The 18,500-nt window shown below is 52.4% G+C and overlaps 1 protein-coding gene and 1 pseudogene across 4 annotated transcripts in view; one reads left to right on the top strand and one right to left on the bottom strand.

Moving 5' to 3' along the window:
* The window catches only part of DLG5 (discs large MAGUK scaffold protein 5), a 114,694-nt gene that overhangs the window by 41,275 nt on the left and 54,919 nt on the right, over positions 1-18,500 (top strand). For all 3 annotated transcript variants that reach the window (XM_080641767.1, XM_080641768.1, XM_080641766.1), the window contains exons 2-3: positions 6,800-6,868; positions 18,241-18,403. In XM_080641767.1, the coding sequence (XP_080497893.1) occupies positions 6,800-6,868; positions 18,241-18,403 (232 nt within the window). The remainder of the gene's footprint in view (positions 1-6,799; positions 6,869-18,240; positions 18,404-18,500) is intronic.
* LOC308257722 (large ribosomal subunit protein uL23-like) lies at positions 10,092-10,568 on the bottom strand (annotated as a pseudogene). Its single transcript has one exon. The product of its transcript is annotated as a large ribosomal subunit protein uL23-like (transcript).

Below are 18,500 nucleotides of genomic sequence, written 5' to 3'. Positions count from 1 at the left end.
GTGAGTAGTCAGGGTGTGGTAACACATTCAAGAAAAACTGGAGCCAAAACATGGGAGGTACGTACTACATGTTGGTGGGTCTCCCTAGCACTTCCTGAATCATGTCCATCTGTCTCTTTGATACCCAGGAAAGTGCAGGGGGTAGGTGGAGTGCAGGTACAGTTTGATCAGAAGTCAGGAGGGTTGTGTGTCCATCATCCCTTCACCATAGAGCATCCTGGGCATCTCAGCCCACCTCCAAGCCCTCTACCACATGCCTTTGTGTTCCGTCCCTTTACTTGGCCAGGTGGCTCCCCTTCAGCCTCACTGCCTGCCCCTCCTTTCCCATCTGTGTTGATTCCTCTTTTCATCCTTAGCCCTGAGTGCTCAGAGCTTATTCCTTGGACGCCTCCACTGCCCTTCCTGTCCATACTCCCCCCTTGGGCTGTGATACCATCAAGACTCATTGCTTTAAATACTGAGCATATGCTGACAGTTCCCAAATGATAGATGTAGCCCCAGCCTCACCCTTGAACTTCAGACCATATCTCCACCTGCCTATCTGTCATCTGTTCTTGGGTGTCTGTCCTTACCTCAAATTAATTTGGTGAAACATGAACTCATGACCTTTTACCCCCACCCCAACTCTTCCTCCTGCAAGGTTCCCCATCTCGGTGACAAGCAGCTCATCCTTCCATTTCCAGGCCGAGACCTTGGAGTCATCCTTAACATCTCTTTCTTTCCTGTTCCACAGTGAGTCTGTCAGCAGACGCTCCCTGCTTTACCTCCACAGCATCCTCCAGCCCCAGCCCCCTCACCAGCTCCACTCTTACCACCCGCCTGGCCGCCAGCACAGCTCCCTTGGACGATTGCCTTTGCTGTCTGGCTGGTTTCCCTGCTTCCCCCACCCTCTTACCCCGTGGACAGTATGTAATGCAGCAACAGCCAGTGATCCTGTTAAAGTGTAAGTCAGACCATGTCTCTCCTCTACGCAAAGACTTCTAGAGGTTTTCCTCTCCTCACTCAGTGCCCGCTTTATGGCCCGCAAGGCCCTCCTGCCCTGAGTCCTTCATGCTGCCCCACCCATATTTTACTTGCACACCTTGCAGTTACCTGGGACATGGGACACCCCATTCATCATCCCCATTCACGTTAAAAGATGGACTACTGGTCAATAAATGGCCACAGAAAGTGGGAAATAAGCATCATTACTGTGGTATTTTAGCAAGTTCATTATTCTTCCAAAATTGTGCACAGCTGCAGCTATATCTCAGTGAGGGAGAACTAATTTTAAGTTACAGACCTGATACTTAGGGGTGTGTGCTCTGCATACTAGGGGGTGAATCTTTACCTGACCCAAAGATAACAGCAGGCTCTGCTGTGTCGCCAGCCTCCCTGTGTCCGTCAGGGAGAAGGTGATTGGTTTACCCGGAGCTGGGTGTGGAGGGTGCATGAAGGCAGCACTTCCTTGGTTGAAGCCCCAGCCTCTGTGGCTGCTCCATTCTAGGGCCAGTCATTCATACCACCCTGAAAGGCTGGGCTTGTCAGACTCCAAGTTTGGGTCTCAGCATCCACAGCCTTGGGCCGTGTTTTTAAAGGAAAGGGGGCTGTGGCCCTAGGTGGAGTATGGCTGCCCTGAGCCCTGGTTCTTCATGAGGGCTTCTTAGCAGCCAAAGGAACCCACCCTCCCAGCATCTCCTGAGGTCCTCTCGAGTGAGGGTGCCCCGCTCTGGGGCCAGCCTCTGCACCCAATATGGGCAAGTGCCATGAAGCCATGGCTCCTCGCCCTCTCTTTTGCCCACATTTAATTCCTATGCTCAGCTCAGCTTACGGTGCCTGCTGAGTGTCCTCTCGGTGGGAAAGGAGGGTGGGGAGGGGACAGGCGCACTCTGAGTCTTTGTACTTGCAAAGGGTGACAGGTTCTGCCTGTGTCTCCTCCAGGCTGATCTGGCTTCTCAGGTGGTTACCCAAGTCTACTATCCTCCAGGGCCAACTCCAGACCCCTTCCTCCATGAAGTCCCCCCTGACTGCTCTTCCACCTTCAGAGCTGGGCAACAGCATTGTGTAGAGGGGTCAGGAGTGCAGGCTTTGGGCTAGACTGCCTGTGTTTCTATCCTGTTTGCCCCCTCAGTAACTCTACCACGACCTTAAGCAAGTGACTTAATTTTTCTAACTCTTAGTTGCCTCCTTTCTGAAGTGGGGCTAATGACAGCCTCAGGGCTGGCGTGGGGACGAACTGAGACAAGCTTGCACAGTGCTTACACATCCAGGCACTAATGGTTAGTGAGGCTCAGACAGCCCAGCAGTTGTCATGGGGAACTGTGTGACCTCGTCACGCTAGTACAGCTTTCACCTTAGGTCATCAAGGGATTGAGGACAGGTTGGAAGGTCTGGTTTGACCATAATAGCAGCAGCTAACAGAGTGCTGGCTGTGCAGGAGCTGTTTCAAGCCCTGCCTTGCCCATTAATGCAGTTGATCCGAGGTTAAGTACTCCTATTATCCCATTTTACAGATAAGCACATGGAGGGAGGGTGGGAGAGCCTGAGTGACTTACCTGAGGGCATAGAGCTGCTAAGTAGCAGAGTTGGGAGTTGAACCTAGGCCGGCTGGCGCCCCATCGGTATTCTTCTCATTACTGCCTTGATGTACAGACAAGGGCCCAGCTCAGAGTGGGGAAGGGACTTCTGCAGTGTCCTGGCAGGTGAGCACCCTCCGCAGCCCCAGCTTCTCTTCTTCCCACCAGACCCAGCCTAGTGCTGTGCCGTTCCGTGCCGGTGGACTGTGAGCCCTCTGTCGGTTGTGTGCCTGCTGCAGATCCTCAGGTGTGAGCTAGGAGAGGGTCCAGGGTGAGGTAGGTGGCCTGGTGGTGACTCCCCGCTGAGACCAGGCAGCACCTCCCCACTCTCAAGAGCCCCGAGGGGATGGTAGCTTGCCCTCTCCCTCTCGCTTCTCAGGTGCTTTGGGGAGGGGTGGTGCACATCCTCCTGGGACCTGAGCTGTCTCAGGGCAGCTGGCAGGCCAGCCTCTGTGCACCCTCCTGGGCTGGCTCCCGGCTGGAACACGTCCCTCAGCATTGCAGCTTTCACGTGAGAAAGCGTGAGTCACCGCGGCCTCTTGGGCTCCAGGTGAATGGAGCGCTGTGTGAGGGACGAGTTTCTGTCTGTCTCGGGCCCCACAGGCTGGTTACCGCTCATGTGATTTTACTGGAAGTTCTTTTTAAGAGGTCTCTGTGACCCCGTGGGGCTGAGTCACAGAGTAAACACAATTTGCAGGGGCCCCAGTGCTCTTGGGAAGGGCGCAGACAGTGCGTGGCCCAGGCCCGGCCCAGAGTGTGCCGCTCTCTCCAGGCCTTCCGCCTTGACGTCGTTTGCGTTCTACCTGCTGGCCCTGGCCAGCCATAGACCCTGCATTCTTTCCGGCTGTGGACCAGACCTGGGGCTTGGCAGAAATGCGGAATCTCAGGCCCCACCCTGATTTGCCCAGGTAGAGCCTGCACTTGGACCAGGCTCCAAGGTAACTCCTACAGTCAAGAACCCCTCTCTGGTTCCCAGGCCATGAACCCCTGGGGCGCATGCTCTGCTCTCCTTTGCTGGAAACATTTCTAGATCATCAGCTTTCTCTGGGCCCGGCAGGACCTCTGCGCAGGCGTGCATGAGGCTGCGGGGCACATCCTGAGGGCAGTGCTTGCTGTCTGTGGGCATGGGGGCAATGCAGGGGGAGCGCGTTTGCTGGGCCTCTCCTGGAAGTGGAGGATGTGTAGGTGTCAGAACAGGTGGGGTGCAGGTGTCTTGGACATGGCCAAGAGTGAGGGGCTGTGAGGGGCAGAGGCTGCCTATGAGACAGGACTCCTGGTGGCCTCTAGATCTGATTGTGAAATCCCAGAGGTAGATGACGCTTGACACCCGCCCCTCAGAAGCACCGGCTTGAAAGGAGACCACGTGACTTTGGAGGAGCGTGACTCCTGTGCCAATTCCCGAAAGTCCTGACCACACAGGCCTTTTAAGACCACAAGTAGCCGCAGAGACAAAGCATGACCAAGACAATGTCGTCTTCAGGCCCTTTCCACCCCCCGAATGACGTCTAAGGCCCTGGGAACATTGTAAAAGCTGGGCCCTGTCCAATTTTAATCGCTCCTTGCTGGCTCCCCACCCGTAGCTCCCAGGAACCTTGCCAGCTGACTTGGGGGTGGTGATGCCCAGAGATGCAGGCAGAGATGTCACACCGTCCCTGGGTCAGGCCCCAGAGCTCCGGCAGGACTTCGGGGACAGGGGAGAGGAACAGAATGTGTTGGTTGGCCAGTTGACTCCCCCAGCTGGGGTGGGAGATGGGCGGTGAGAGAGAAGGCTGTCTGCCAAGTTTAATTAACAGTGGAAACTCGCCACAGGGAAGAAGAGAGACCATCTGCAGAGGAGGGGCTGTTTACTGGAAGATGGGGCACTGCTGATGCCCGTATGAGGAAGGAGCGAGGCGTTCCTACAGGGAGCATCCAGCAGAGCACGGGCGCTCTGTCTGCCAAGTTGCAGGCAGGATTGGCTTGAACTCGGAGAACCTGGAGGTGTGAGTGGGAGAGTTTATTTATGCCTGCTTTTCTGAGTTGGCGTCTTTTGAAAACAGTCCACCAGCCTACCAGCTGGCTAGCCTTCCTTGCTCCCATAAATGAAAGAAATAATTGAGAAAATGGCGATTGGGTTTAAAAATAGGCATTGTGTTGCCCTCTTGTTCTTTGAAGATGCCATGGTCTGCCTGAACTGCATCTGACTTTATTTCATGAATCCCTACACAACACTCGACATTTATGATCTAGGAAGAGAGATCATTTGAGAAGTTTGTGATGCTCATTGTTTAAACCAAAAATGCAGAGGTGTTGAATAGACAGTAAAATAAATTCAGTGTGGGTTGAACTTGAAATACAGGAGGTATTTTTTTGAACATTGCTATTCATGTTTTAGTAGCACCAGGGAATTTCAGGGCTGAATAGGGTTTTCTGGTTCTAGCCTCCTTTTGATGATGTGCAAGACCCCTCTGGTTCCCAGCCAGGTGTGCTTGGGGCAGCACGGACTGTTCAGCCACCCTGACCTGGAGCTTTCTCCACATTTCCCTGCTGTTCCCAGCTCTGCTGCAGGAGACCATGTGGAACAAATTGAATCCCTTCTGACAGTCCTACTCGAAGACAAAACACCGGCCCATTCCCCAATTCAATCTCTTCAATCCACTCGAAACACCTGTAGGTTCTTCAGAGATTCTCACAAAATGTGACAATGAGGTCACTGGTCTTTCCTGGCCACTGTTCTCGTTTCTGCCATTACCAAAGTCCCCCTTTTCTTCTCTTCGTTTTCTCTCCTTTCATCTATTTTTCGTGTGGGCTCACCTGCTAGCTCAGATGCACTACTTGGCCATCTCTCTGCCCTCCATGTGTGGTCTCCCCCCCCCCCACCCCACCAAATTTTCCCTTTCCTCTGGGGCCTCTCCTGCTCCCTCCCCTCCTTCTCTCCCTCTCCTCAGTCTACTCCCATCTCTCTTTTCTTTCCCTTCTGAGTATGTGTTGCATGTATGGGGTGGCTAGTTAAGAATTGAGATGGGAGCGAACCCCTTAAATTTGCCCCCACATTTCTGGTCCTGGAGCCCTAGATATTAGTTCTTGGCCGCTTTCTGACACTAAGTCCTAAGGCTTGTTCAAAGGCTTTATTGCTAAAATACCATCCTGGGCTAACCCACCATGCCCAGTATACACCCCTCTTCATTATAGTTCTTTTGGTTCCAAGAACAAAACATTGCATTCCTCCATTATCTTGTTTTGATTGACTCTCCATGTCTGAGTGTTGTGCTTTTTTAAACTCCCAGTTTAGTCTCCGAGTCTGTTCACCCTCTTAACTTTGTGTCACCCATAGTCTTGATAAGCAAGGCACAGCTTTTGTTTCCATTAATCAGTGGAGAGTGGAATCGCTGAGGTGGGGCAGGTGTAGGACCCCGTAAGACTAAGCCGCTTGACTGAATGCTTCATCTTACAGACCAGGACAGAGTTTCAGAAAACGGAAGTGATTTGCTCAGCATCATCCAGCTCCTCACGCCTGGACACGAGCTGAGTTCAGAAACTGAGATTCCTGACCCGGAGGCTTTTCCTGATGCTAGGCGGGAATATCCTGTCTGAAAATATCGGAATTCAAACCAAACCATAGTGGTTGTGTGTCTGTAGCCAGGAGTTGTGTGTCTATAACATTGTGTTGACAAACAACAACAACAACGAAAGGTGCTACTCCCTGGCTTCGAGGACAGCGTAATTGCTCCGAACTTGATGAATAATTTTTAATAAGGGGGTAGACACTGGCTAAATTATTAAGGACTGAGCTTGAATACAGTTAGAACCTAAGAACAGAGTAGTCTGGCAAAAACCACAGGTAGTTCATCAACGGTCAATTTATGCTGCTACCCTCTGCATGGAAGCCAGAATTATACTGATACTAATCTGTGGGGACTCCTCACTGCATTTAACCTGGGCATGCTGCTCCCTCGCTGAGCCTATCCCCAGATGTCCCAGAAGGAAGCCAGCTGGCATTCCAAGTTCCACTCTGCCCGCACATAGATCAGCCTCCAGAGCTGAGGGTGCGAAAGGTGAGGCAGAGGCGAGGCAGAGATACCAAAGACTCGTCCCTGCCGACGGCCCTGCCCTGCCTGGCCCTTGGGATTCGGTTTCTGGCCCCTGGTGCAGTGCCAGTTCTCAGCCTGGCGATGACTGAAGGTCAGTTGGTCCGGCAGTGGTCTGGGGTATAGATAGGAGGCCCCTTGGGGTTAGTAACAAATGCTCTTCCTTTCTGCCCCCAGGCTCCACCTACAGCGTCTTGTCCATCATGCCCTCCGACTCCGAGAGCAGCAGCTCCCTCAGCAGTGTGGGTGAGTACCGCCTCCCGGCCCCTCCTTCCTGCAGAGCCGGCAGGCCAGGGTCTGGGTGCAAGCCAGGGCAGCCCTGGATCCATGGGATGGGAAGCTGGCCCTCACCTTTGATATTACACATGGGCTCATCTTGCGTTGATTCCATTTACATTTTCTCGTCAGCAATATGTCGTCTTCGTGCAGAGGGCAGGAATCTGGCTCTGGCCGTAGAAGGGTGGTGGGTGCCGAGGGAGGCATGTGTTTTGCTGTTTCTTCACTTGTCAGGGCACAGGACTTCTCAGTGAGCTCTCCCATCCCCCACCAAGGCCACCCTTCCTACAGGGAGATTTCCACTCAGGGAGGAGAGTCTCTCGCCAGAGATTCCAGAGCTATGGGGAGTGTGGGGGGGAAGGCCTTGCTGGCTGTGTGCTCTCTGGGTGACAGCTGAGATCCCTCCAGGTGCCAGAAGTGGGCTTGGGATGTGGTGGTGACCACAGGCGTGGTCCCTGTGCTTGTGCATCTTAGGGTCTATTGGGGGGGGGGGCAGGGGGGACAGTTACACAAGTGAGGTCAGAGTCATCAGAAGGGAAGACAGGTACAGTAGGGGTACTACTAGTATATTCATTTGCTATGGCTGCCATAGGAAGTACCACAGACAGGGTGGCTTGTACGACAGAAAGGGATTCTCTCGCAGTTCCGGAGGCTAGAGGTCTGAGACCAAGGTTTGGTGTTGGCAGGGCTGTGCCCCTCTGAAGGGTCCAGGGGAGGGTCTGTTCCAGGCCTCTCCTGGCTGCTGGCGGCTGCTAGCAGTCTTCGATGCTCCTTGGCTGGTAGATGCATCACCCAGTCTGTCCAAGCCTTCATCCTCACATGATGCTCTCTCTGTGTCTCTCCAAATTTCTCCTCTTAATAGGACACCAGTCATATTGGTTTAGGGGCCCTCCTTACTCCTCCAGTGTAACCTCATTGTAATTTGATCATATGTAAAAACCGTATTTCCAAATGAGGTCACATTCACATTTACAAGGGATTAGGACTTGAGCATCTTTTTGGAAGACAAAATTCAGCCCCTCACAGGTTCCCTCATCTTGTGTAGGGTTCAGGGAGGACTCTTCTGGGACCATAATTCAGAGCTACTGAGTCTCTATCACTTTATCCTTCCTGCTTTGGGTCCAGGAGACACATTGATTGCATGATGGGATTGTCGGAATTTCGAACTTGGGACTGGCTTTCGGGAAGCACATGGGGTGTGCAGTTGGGATGAGGAGAGCAGTGAGGTGCGGCTTTTGTAGAGCTGTGAACTGGATGAGTCCTGAGTTTGTACCCCTTGCCTCTCTCATGCTTCACCCTTTTCCGGCTTCCTGTTGCTTGGGAACAAGGTACAATGATCTAACTTATTCAACTTCACATCCACACTTCAAGGCTTAACCCAGCACCTTTCCTGGGAGCATTTGCATTTTAAAAGGGGGCCCCAGAGAGAGGTCTTGCTTAAACCACAGCAAGCTAGAGCAGGAGGTGTTTTTCCAGACCTCGCATGCCTGGAAGGAGCCTTGTCAGTTGCCCACCATTTAGTTCTGGACACACTGGTGGTCCTTGGGATGGAGGGGTCGGCAGTGTCCCCAGATCTTGTTAGCAGGCAGACAGGGAGCACGCTGTGTCTTGAATGCTGCAAGACCGGGTTGCATCCCTCAGGTCCAATCCTCTTCAGTTCACAGGAACAGGGTTTGCTTCTCTCGCTCTTCTGTATGCAGGTGACGTGTCCTTGGGGTGGCTAGCTCCACTTTTTCACCGGCTGATGTGAATGTCCTCATGGCTGCAGCAACAGGGATTACCGACTCACACTGCCTTAAACAATAAAGAAATGCATGACCTTGAACAGTAAGAAGTGAGCACCCAGCCCTAATCAGTTTGGCTCAGTGGATAGAGCGTCGGCCTGTGGACTGAAGGGTCCCAGGTTTGATTCCGGTCAAGGGCATGTACCTTGGTTGCAGGCACATCCCCAGTAGGGGGTGTGCAGGAGGCAGCTGATCAATGTTTCTCTCTCATTGATGTTTCTAACTCTCTATCCCTCTCTCTTCCACTCTGTAAAAAACACAATAAATTAAAAAAAAAAAAAAAAAAGAAGTGAGCATCCAGAGTGTGGTGTCCTCCCCCTCAAGCTGATGGGGACAGTGCCCTGGGCCCTGATGTCTGTTATGGGAGCCACAGGCCATATGTGGCTTTTAAATTCAAAATAATGAAAATGAAATAAAATTTCTAGTTTCAACAGTCACACTAACCACATTTCAAGTGCTGTCTGACCACCTGTGGCTAGTGGCTACTGTACTGGACAGAGCAGGTAAAAGAACATCTCTGTCGCATAAGCAGTCCAGAGGACTTGTCTCCTTATGAGCAGAGAAGCCTTCTCCAGAACTCCCGCAGCACAGCCTCCTCTTACTGAATCGCTTGTCTGTGTCCGAACTGGTGCTCACCTAGTGTGGCCCCTGGACCAGCAGCCCTCAGGCACATGTTAGAAATGCAGGTTCCAGGCTCCACCTCCTGCCTGCTATATCAGAAGCTCTGTGTGTGGGCCTCGCATGTAGGTGCCCTCCTGGTCTGGGTTGGGTGGGCCTAACCTCAGCCCTGGCAAGAGAACTGGAATGTGGGGGCTGGCATGGACCGGCCCTGGGTGTGGAATGAATGGTGGGGTCAGCCGCGGGACCACGGCGGCGCCTCCTGGAGAATCCCTCCTGGCTCAGCCTTCACCCAGTGCCGGCAGCCCTCCCTTTCCCGGGGGCTCTGGCAAGTCAGATGGAGACTGGCTGTTTCTGTTTGAACCTAAGGAAAGGCAAGAGGAAGGTCTTAGAATGAAAATATCGCCTCTGCTCTTCCATGTTTATCTCCCTAAACAGAACATTTGGGGAGAGAATGGCAAGTTGTATTCAGCATAAAAGAAACTGGTAGATGAAACCTTGAGTATATAACATTTTCTTAACATCGGGTCCCCTGGTGGGCGTTAGATCCTTAGGCAGTATGCCTCGTTTCGGCTCTCCAGCTTGATCCCACTGATACCTCACCATGCCTTTGCCAACTAATGGTCTTAGTGGCTGCAGTATCTTTCTGTTGAGGTCTCTCCAGGCAGTTTCCTCCCTCCCTCCCTCCCTCCCTCCCTCCCTCCCTCCCTCCCTCCCTCCCTCCCTCCCTTTCTTCCTTTTGTTTTATAGTGTAAAATTTTTATATTTAGAATTAGGCAGCGGGACTCATTTTAGATGATCCCAGTTTTGTTGGCAACATCCAAAGCATCATTGTCAGGAGCCAGTCGAACATATGCCTTTTTCTCTCCGTCAGGCCTCATCAGGGTGCTGACCTTGGCCACCTCAATGTCATAGAGTTTCTTCACGGCCTGTCTGATCTGGTGCTTGTTGGCCTTGACATTCACAATGAACACAAGTGTATTGCTGTCTTCTTTCTTCTCCAAGGCTGACTCGGTAGTCAGGGAGATGGATGATGGCATAGTGGGCAGGCTTGTTTCTCCTGGTGCGCTTTTCCGAGGATATTTGGGTGGCCTGCGGAGCCTCAGTGTCTTTGGCCGTCGGAAGGTGGGTGACGTGCGCATCTTCTTTTTTGTGTGGCTGTGGACACCTTTCAACACTGCTTTCTTTGTCTTCAAAGCCTTTGGTTTGGCTTTGGCTTTGGGAGAGATAGGGACTTCCTCCTTAGCTTTTGGCATCTTCTTCGCCATCTTTGTAAAAAGCTCCAGGCATTTTTCACCAGCTGAGTGTGGTGGCTTCTTCGAGGCCCTCCTCCATCCAGTGCAGCACTTTGCTAAGGAACCTGCCCCATGGGGAGGCCCCAGGGATCTGCCGGGATTGCACACTCGTTCCATATGTTTTCCTCCCCATACATCTGCACCTGACTTCTCTGGTGCCTTTTAGTTCTCATTGTGAATAACTGGGGAAGTTTTAAGTAGAGACATTCTTGGGTGGCATTTATAAAATGAGGCTTAAATGTCATACAAATTGAAGTAACAAGAGGGATTTCACATTGAACAGAGAGTTCTCTGGCCTGTTGGCATGGCAGGGAGCCTGGGAGCGTCCTTCATGTCCCAGCGGTGATTTCTTGACAGCGCAGCTTCTGGTTGACAGGGAAGGTGGAGGCAGGGCTGCACCCCGACTCCGTGCGCCCTCTGGCCCTTCCTTCTCTGGTCCTTTGGGACCAGGGGCCTGTTTTCTCTCAGTTCAACAGAGGAATAGAAGCATCTCTCCGCTTGGAGCGTGCGTTCAGTCTCGTAGGGATCCCACTAGGGCCTGGCCCCTGACCTTAGAGTCCAGCCAGTGTCTCAGTCCATCCAGGCTGCTCTAACAGAACGGATGGTTCAAAGACAAGCATTTATTTCTCTCTGTTCTGGAGCAAGGGAGGTCCAAGATCAAGGTGCTAAAGCAGCTGCAGTGTCTGGTGGGGCTCATTTCCTGGCTCAGTGATGGCAGCTTCCCGCTGGGACCTACCTGGCAGAGTTGGGAGAGAGCTCTCTCTGGGGGTGGGGTTCCTTTATGACACATTAATCCCATTCATAAGCGCTCCAAACTCATAACCTAATCACCCCCAAAAGGCCCCACCTCCTAATATCACACCTTCGGGGTTAGGATTTCAACATAGGAATTTGGGGGGACGAACACAAACATTCAGACCTTGGCAGCAGAGATAAGCTACTGGCCATTCTGCTGTGTGAAACAGAAAGGAACAGCCCGGGAAGGAGCAGCTGTTTCTGATGAGTGCTTCAGAGTGAGTTTCGGGGAGGGGGCCCTTCAGGTGGGCCTCCAAGGCATGGCTCAGGAAGCAGGAGGCCGGCTCTGTGTGTCTAGGCTTGGGTTTCTGCCAAGCAGATCCTGAGTTTAGGACTCAGAGCAAGTAGCTTATCTGGGAGAAGTGGGAGCTGGGCAAGGCTACAGCTGGTGCTTGGAGTCTCACCTCCACTCCCTGAGTCCTGGGAGGAGCTGAGCTGTGGGCTGCAGGACCAAGGAGGCCGTGCCCTTGGGTTCCATAGTCAGGGAAGGGGCCCTCCCTGCGTTTCATCAAAGGATGATGCCTTTAAGTGCAGTGGCTGGTGGACAGCCAGTAAAACAAGGAAGGAAAAGCCCTAGCTGGTTTGGCTCAATGGATAGAGTGTCGGCCTGCGGACTGAAGGGTTCCAGGTTCGATACCAGTCAAGGGCACATGCCCGGGTTGCAGGCTCGATCCCCAGTAGGGGCTGTGCAGGAGGCAGCCGATCAATGACTTCTCTCATCATTGATGTTTCTATCTCTCTCTTCTCCCTTCCTCTCTCTGAAATTAATAAAACAAAACAAAAAACAAACAAACAAAAGAAACAAGGAAGGAAAAGCTATGCTGGGCCACAAATGCAGCTTTGGTCCAGACCAGAGGTTCTCTAGCTTTATCAGGCATCAGGATCACACTTGGAGGGGATCACCCCAGGGTTTTTGATTCAGTAGGTCTGAGTGGGGCCTGAAATGTGCATTTCTAACAAGTTCTCTCCTGATGCTCAGATGCTTCCAGAAGCACTGGCTCTGGGTGTGGGGCTCTTTCCCCCCTGGCCCTGGCTCTCCTGGCTGGAGCGGAGGTTGGCTTGGGTTTGCTGTCCGCTGCCGGTGATGACCTCGTCCTGCTGCTCCTTTGCTTCTCCCCTGACAGCCAGGGCCTGGAGGTGGCCAGAAAGTTTACCTGGGCATCCTCACTCCACCTGACCACATTTGGCCAGTACCAACTTCCTCCTTGGCTCTGGCACCGTGCCATAGGGCTCTGAAGCAGAGCTGCCACCTGTCCAGCTGTAAATAAGACAGTGGGGCAGCCTTTGGGGGCAGCTGGAGTGTGGTGATGAGGGAGCCAAGGACAAAGGGGCTATGGCCAAGAAGCCCACCCAGCTGCCAGGCTGCTCACTGAGCCTTGTGGTCTATGGGGATGGCCACATCAGCTGGGGCGACGAGGAGGAGCCAGGACTCCTGTGATGGAGACAGGGCTCTGTCCGCTCTGCCCCCTCTGGTTCTGCTGTTCCCCTCATGCCAGGGCCCAGGTCAGTGATGGCTCTTTGTCCAGAGTCCAGGGCCTGTGCCAGCTCTCCTGTATCTCCCTCCACTCCTTTGAGGCCGTTTCAGTGCGATCACATCCCTTACCCCCTGAATCCTGTGTGGGACACCAAAAAGGAAAAGAAAATCTGCCTTCTCAAGTGGTTCCAGACTTGGGAAGAAGAAGGGGTGAAGCTGGGGAGAATAGACAGTTTAGCATTTGAGTCCAAAAGAACAACTGTACTGGATAGGAGAGAGAAGTGGCATTTAGATTTATTTTGACAACTCGCTTTTTAAAAACATTTACCTTTATTGTAGAAAATATTACAGGTGTTCCCCTCCGCCCCCATTAACCCTCTCTTCCCAATCCAGCCCCCTGCCCAGGCCTTCCCCACACTATTGTCTGTCCATGGGCTATGCATGTGTGCATATACGTTCATTGTTTAATCTCTTCCCGCTGCCCCCTTCTCTCTGGAATACGTTGGACAATTCCCTCTTATTTTGTTTGTTATTTAAGATGTTTATCAGGACTGCAGTGACTGGAGAAGGGCTCACAGTTCCCATCTCTGCACCAGCCACTCCACTCCTCGGGTGTGGCTTCAGTTTAGGGCCTTGCAGGTGTAGTTCTTTTTTAACTTAATTTTTTTTTGTTAAGGTATAAATTACATACAGTAACATTTATCCTTTTTAGCATATAGTTCAATGAGTTGTGACAAACTCATGACCATTTAACCACTGTCACAATGAAGATACAGAACAGTTCCTTCACCCGAAACATTTCCTTCTGTGGCTTTGTAGTTTGCCTTCCACCTTCCATCCCCCACACCTGGCAGCCACTGACCTCTTCCTGCCGCTAGAGTTTTACCTTTTCCCGAGTATCATGAATGAGAACCTGTGGTACAAGCATGTCAAACGCGCCGGCCGCGAGTTTGACATGCTTGCTGTAGTATGTAGCCTCTTGAGTCTGGCTTCTCTCACATGGCACACACAGCATTTGTGGTTCCCCCACGCTGTTGTGTATATTGGTAGTTTGATCAGTTGTCCATTCATTTTTACTGCTGAGTAGTATTCCATTGCAGAAATGCTGTTGTTTATCCATTCACCAGCTTCTTTCTACAAACAGTTGTGTGCTGGTTTTGCATAAACATACATTTTCATTTCTCCTGTGTAAATAGTTGGGGGAGGGTGGATCATGAGTAGTATGATAAACGTGTGTTTAACTTTATGAAAGGCTATCAAAGTGTTTTTTAAAGTGGCTGTATCATTGTGTATTCCTATCAGCAATGTTTGGAGAATTCCAGTTTCTCTGCATCCTTGTCAGCATTTGGTGTTGCTACTTTTTTAAAAAATAATTTTTAAAAAATATTTTTATTTCATGGAGGGAGAGGGAGAGAGATAGAAATATCAATGATGAGAGAGAATCATTGATTGGCTGCCTCCTGCACGTCCCTCTGGGGATTAAGCCCGCAACCCTGGCATGTGCCCTTGGCCGGAATCGAACCCAGGACCCTTCAGTCCCCAGGTTGAGGCTCTATCCACTGAGCCAAAGCAGGTAGGGCTGGTGTTGCTACTTTTTACTGTCAGCTGTTCTGATAGTGACACAGGGACTTGATAGCTGTCTTCAATACTTGCAGGTCTGTTGTGTAGAAAAGGAATAATTGCAGTTGTATCTTGTGGCCCTTTGGGGCAGAGCAAGGGTCAGTGGGGGAAATAGAGGGACAGCTTTTAACTCACACAGAGAATCACTCTGTGGGGAAAGATTGGATGGGCTTTGTGTGAGGGAAGGAGTGTGCTCCCTCACTGTGGAGGGTTCAAACAGTCTTGATGGCCATTTGGGGGAATTCTGCTAACGATTTGGATGGGAGGACAGCATCATCTTCCAAATTCCTTTCAACCCTGAGATGCAAGTAAAAGGGGAAATCTTTATTTTTAGTTGACTGGGATGGAGTGGGTTTTCTGCAGTACTTGCTGTTATTTTGGAACTTCCTGGCTTAGCACATCTGGGGACTCTTCCTGAGGGTCCTGTGGCCTCCTCTGTCCTCCGCCTTCCTTACTGCGAAGCACAGGGGTGCCCAAGCCTCATTCCCCCACATCAGGGAGCAGCTGTCTGATGGCTTCTCAGGCCTGGGTAGCCTCACTTTTGTGTGTTTCTTGTGTGCTCCAGCCTTGGGGCAGGAAAAGGGGCACAGGAGGCGCCCCTGCCAGGAGGCCGTGCAGCGCAGGGGGAGGCCCTGGCTCTGGAGTTAGAGCTGAGTTTTGCGTGGGGTCCGCTGCTTTCCTGGCTGCACAGTCTTTCTGGACGTCATTTTCTCATGGGGTGGTAATAGCACACACCTGGGAGGATGCCGTGGGGATGAAGGAGGTCAGGATGGAGCGTTTAGCACAGAACCTAGTGCCAGGCTGTGGTGGGCAAATGTTGGCACTCACTTCATCGTCTGCATGATCTGCTGCCCAGACCCTCACCCTGCTGGAGACGGACCGGAGGCCGTGGCTGTGCATGGTGACAGAGCTGATGGTCCCCGCTTTCTCTTGCTGCTTCTCTCCAGCTTCTGCGGAAGCCAAGAGATGCACACACCTTCTGTCGCTTCATGTGTGACATGGGGTGAGAATCCTTGATCTCCCTGGAGGCAGGTCTCTGCCCCTGGTGGTTTTCCGTTCCCGAACTCGAGATGTGATGCTTCTTGGATACTTCGTGTGCTTGGGCGTAGCACCGAGCGGCTGTTCTCAAAGCATGGCCAGTGTCCCCGAGGTCTCCTCAGGCCAGTGAGGTCCAAACCGTTTCTCAATGACACGTAGATGTCACTTGATCCTCCACGCTCACACTCGCTGTGGGTGGGGTTTTCTGAAGGTCCGTCATGGCGTGCCAACCTGCACGGACACGAGGTAAGCCAGGCCCCAGGCGGCATAAGGATGCCCCGCAGTGCTGCTCTTCTTACTGCATTTTTTGTTTTGTAATTGAAAGGGTAGTTCATTTTTAATTTAAAAAATCTTATGTAAATAGGCAGTAGGTGTTTGCTTATTTTAAAACTAGATTTTCAGAATTCGTACTTTTAATTTCTAATCTGGTAGACAGTGTTAGGTAGATATAGCCCATATAAACAAAAGCTCTTTGCAGTCCTTAGTCATGTGTAAGAGTATAGAGAGGTCCGAACATCAAAACGTTTGGGAAATTTCAGGTTAAGGCCTTGGCTCTGGGGTCAGGTCCGTAGAGGGAGGCTCAGTGCTGTCATCTACTGGCTCAGCGACCTGGGCACGTGGCTTAGCCTTGACAAGGTTGGGTGTCCTGATCTGTAAGATGGAAATGTCAGCAGTATTTTCCTTAAGGGGATTGGATGGGATGACGTATGGAAAGCATTTCAGAAACTGCCAGGCATGAAGTAAGTGCTACTCATGGTCGTCATTTGGGAGTCAGGGAGGTGTGATGGCAGTGTGCACACCGAATCTATTTGAATTGATGAACTAACCTTGCTGGTCCTCGATTTTCTCACCTGTAAAATGGGTTGACAATATTAGTACCCACCTGGGGTTGTTGGGAAGCTGGAGTTAATGTCTGGGACATTTGTGTTGTCTGCACTGTGAACGTTAACTGCCCCCTTTCCAGGTGCTCTCTGAGCCTCTGCATCCCACTCGCTTAGGTTTGTCAGTCTTCCACAGGTAGTTTCCCCTGGAGTTCAGAGGGTGACTGATGGGCATCTCCCGGAGGGGCACTGGACGCATGTCCAGAGGAAGCCCCACTCGTGAGAACCTCGTAAGTTATGCAAATCAGATGACAATGAAGACCTGGCCCTGCCTGGGCTCACCTCATAAAAGTGACTTCATTTGCCAGAGAGCAAGAAATTATGCAGCACACACACAGCTGCAACAAGCCTTTTCCCAAAACTCCGGGGGCAGGGGTGAGATTGCAGGGTGTTTGGGGGAAGGTGAGGGAAAGCATCAGGCTGTGGAGCAGAACCACATGGGGAGGAAGATGGGAAGGGCTGATCTGGGCCCCACTTTAGAGAACATTCTGACCCCAGAGTTCTGGCCCAGAGTACAGGAGTCCTGGGGGGCAGGGTGTGGTGGTTTTAAAATAACATGCACTTTGCGGGGGCGGGGGGGGGGGGTACTAGATTTAGGTGGTTGGGGTACCAGTGTTGGGTAACCTGAGCTGAGCGTGAGGCTCCTACCTCAGACCAGGGTATGGCTTGTCACCACAGCGTGGCGCTCCCCATCCTCCCTGGCACTCCTGGGAAATGCGAGGCCACACCCTGGTGCCCCTCTTTTGTCTTGGTGGGGACACTTGGTTTTTGTGAACAGCCAGCCAACAAGGGTCCGCTAAGGGTGTGCGGGGTCAGGATGGCAGAGTCAGAAGACATGCATTTGCCCTTTGCACATTCGAGGGCTACTGGGGTGAGTCAGCCTCCTGGGTCCCATCCATGAAATGGGAAGGCTGCTCTGAGTTCCTGACCCTACCTTGGCTCCCTGAGGGTCGAGGCCATCTCAGGTGAACACATGGACAGAGTTAAATATAAAAGCAGCATGGACTCATCTCTTTCCCGGACATTTGAGTGAGGGGCTGTCCTGTTAGAAAAGGATTTGGGTCTTGTCAGAGGTGCTGGCAGTGGCCACTGTTCCTAGTCATAGCAGGAGGCACGGGGTTCCCTTCAGGACACTTTCGTCCTGGCCCAGGTGCTGAGGGCCTGATGTGGGCTGGACCCCCAGAGCCCCCACGACTTACCTGCATCACGTCACAGTTAACTGTGGGCTGCTCTCCCTGACAGCCCTCCAAGCCCGCACACCTGGGCTGTTCGGCATGTCCTTCAGGCAGTTGGATGGCTCAGAGAAGGGAGCTGTATAAAGTGTCCAGCCCTGGTCAGGGGAGGATGGGGACCAGCCCTTGGGCCCAGCTTTGGAGCCAGTCACCTTGGTCCTTGGAGCTTCACTGGGTTCCAACTGGACCTTCCTCCTCAGGCCATAGCTTCTGCTCTGCTCAGGGCTCAGATGGGCCTCTCCATGCCCAGGGGTGGGTGATAGTTATTGTTTCCAGACTAGGCGAGGATGCGAGGATTAGGGCTGAAACAGTTGATCCTGGAGGTGTCCTGGTGGGGTTGGGAAGAGTGGAGGTGCTCGGGGTTCTCAGCCAGGGCCAGGAGAGCGGGCGGTGAGTGCTGGGAGGCTCGGGGACTGCCTGAGCTTTGTTTTTGTTTCGTCTCTTACTCTCTGACATGGTGTTGTCATCTCTGAAGGGCGATGCTAACAGGATACACCTGGTAGGGCCGTTGGGCGTAAGTAATGCAAGCCAAGAGTCAGAACGGTGCCTGGCAGCTGGTGACTTTCTCCAAGTGCCAGTTCACTTTATTATTTCCCTCCTGCCAGGAACCACCGGGAAGGCACCGTCCCCACCGCCCCTCCTCACTGACCGCCAAGTGAATGAGAAGGTGGAGAACCTCTCCATTCAGCTGCGGCTGATGACCCGAGAGAGGAATGAACTGCGGAAGCGCCTGGCCTTCGCCACTCACGGGACGACCTTTGACAAGAGGTAGAGATCAGCCAGCTCCCCTGCCCAACACTCATCAACCTGCCAAAGGGCAAGGGTTCTTATCCTGGTACCATCACCATCCCCTCCCCACCAGGGG

The sequence above is a fragment of the Plecotus auritus genome (assembly GCF_963455305.1).
Source record: "Plecotus auritus genome assembly, chromosome: 9".
In the NCBI taxonomy this organism is placed as follows: Eukaryota; Metazoa; Chordata; class Mammalia; order Chiroptera; family Vespertilionidae; genus Plecotus; species Plecotus auritus.
Note: the sequence above shows the minus strand (reverse complement) of the source record. Positions and strands in the feature narration are given on the sequence as shown.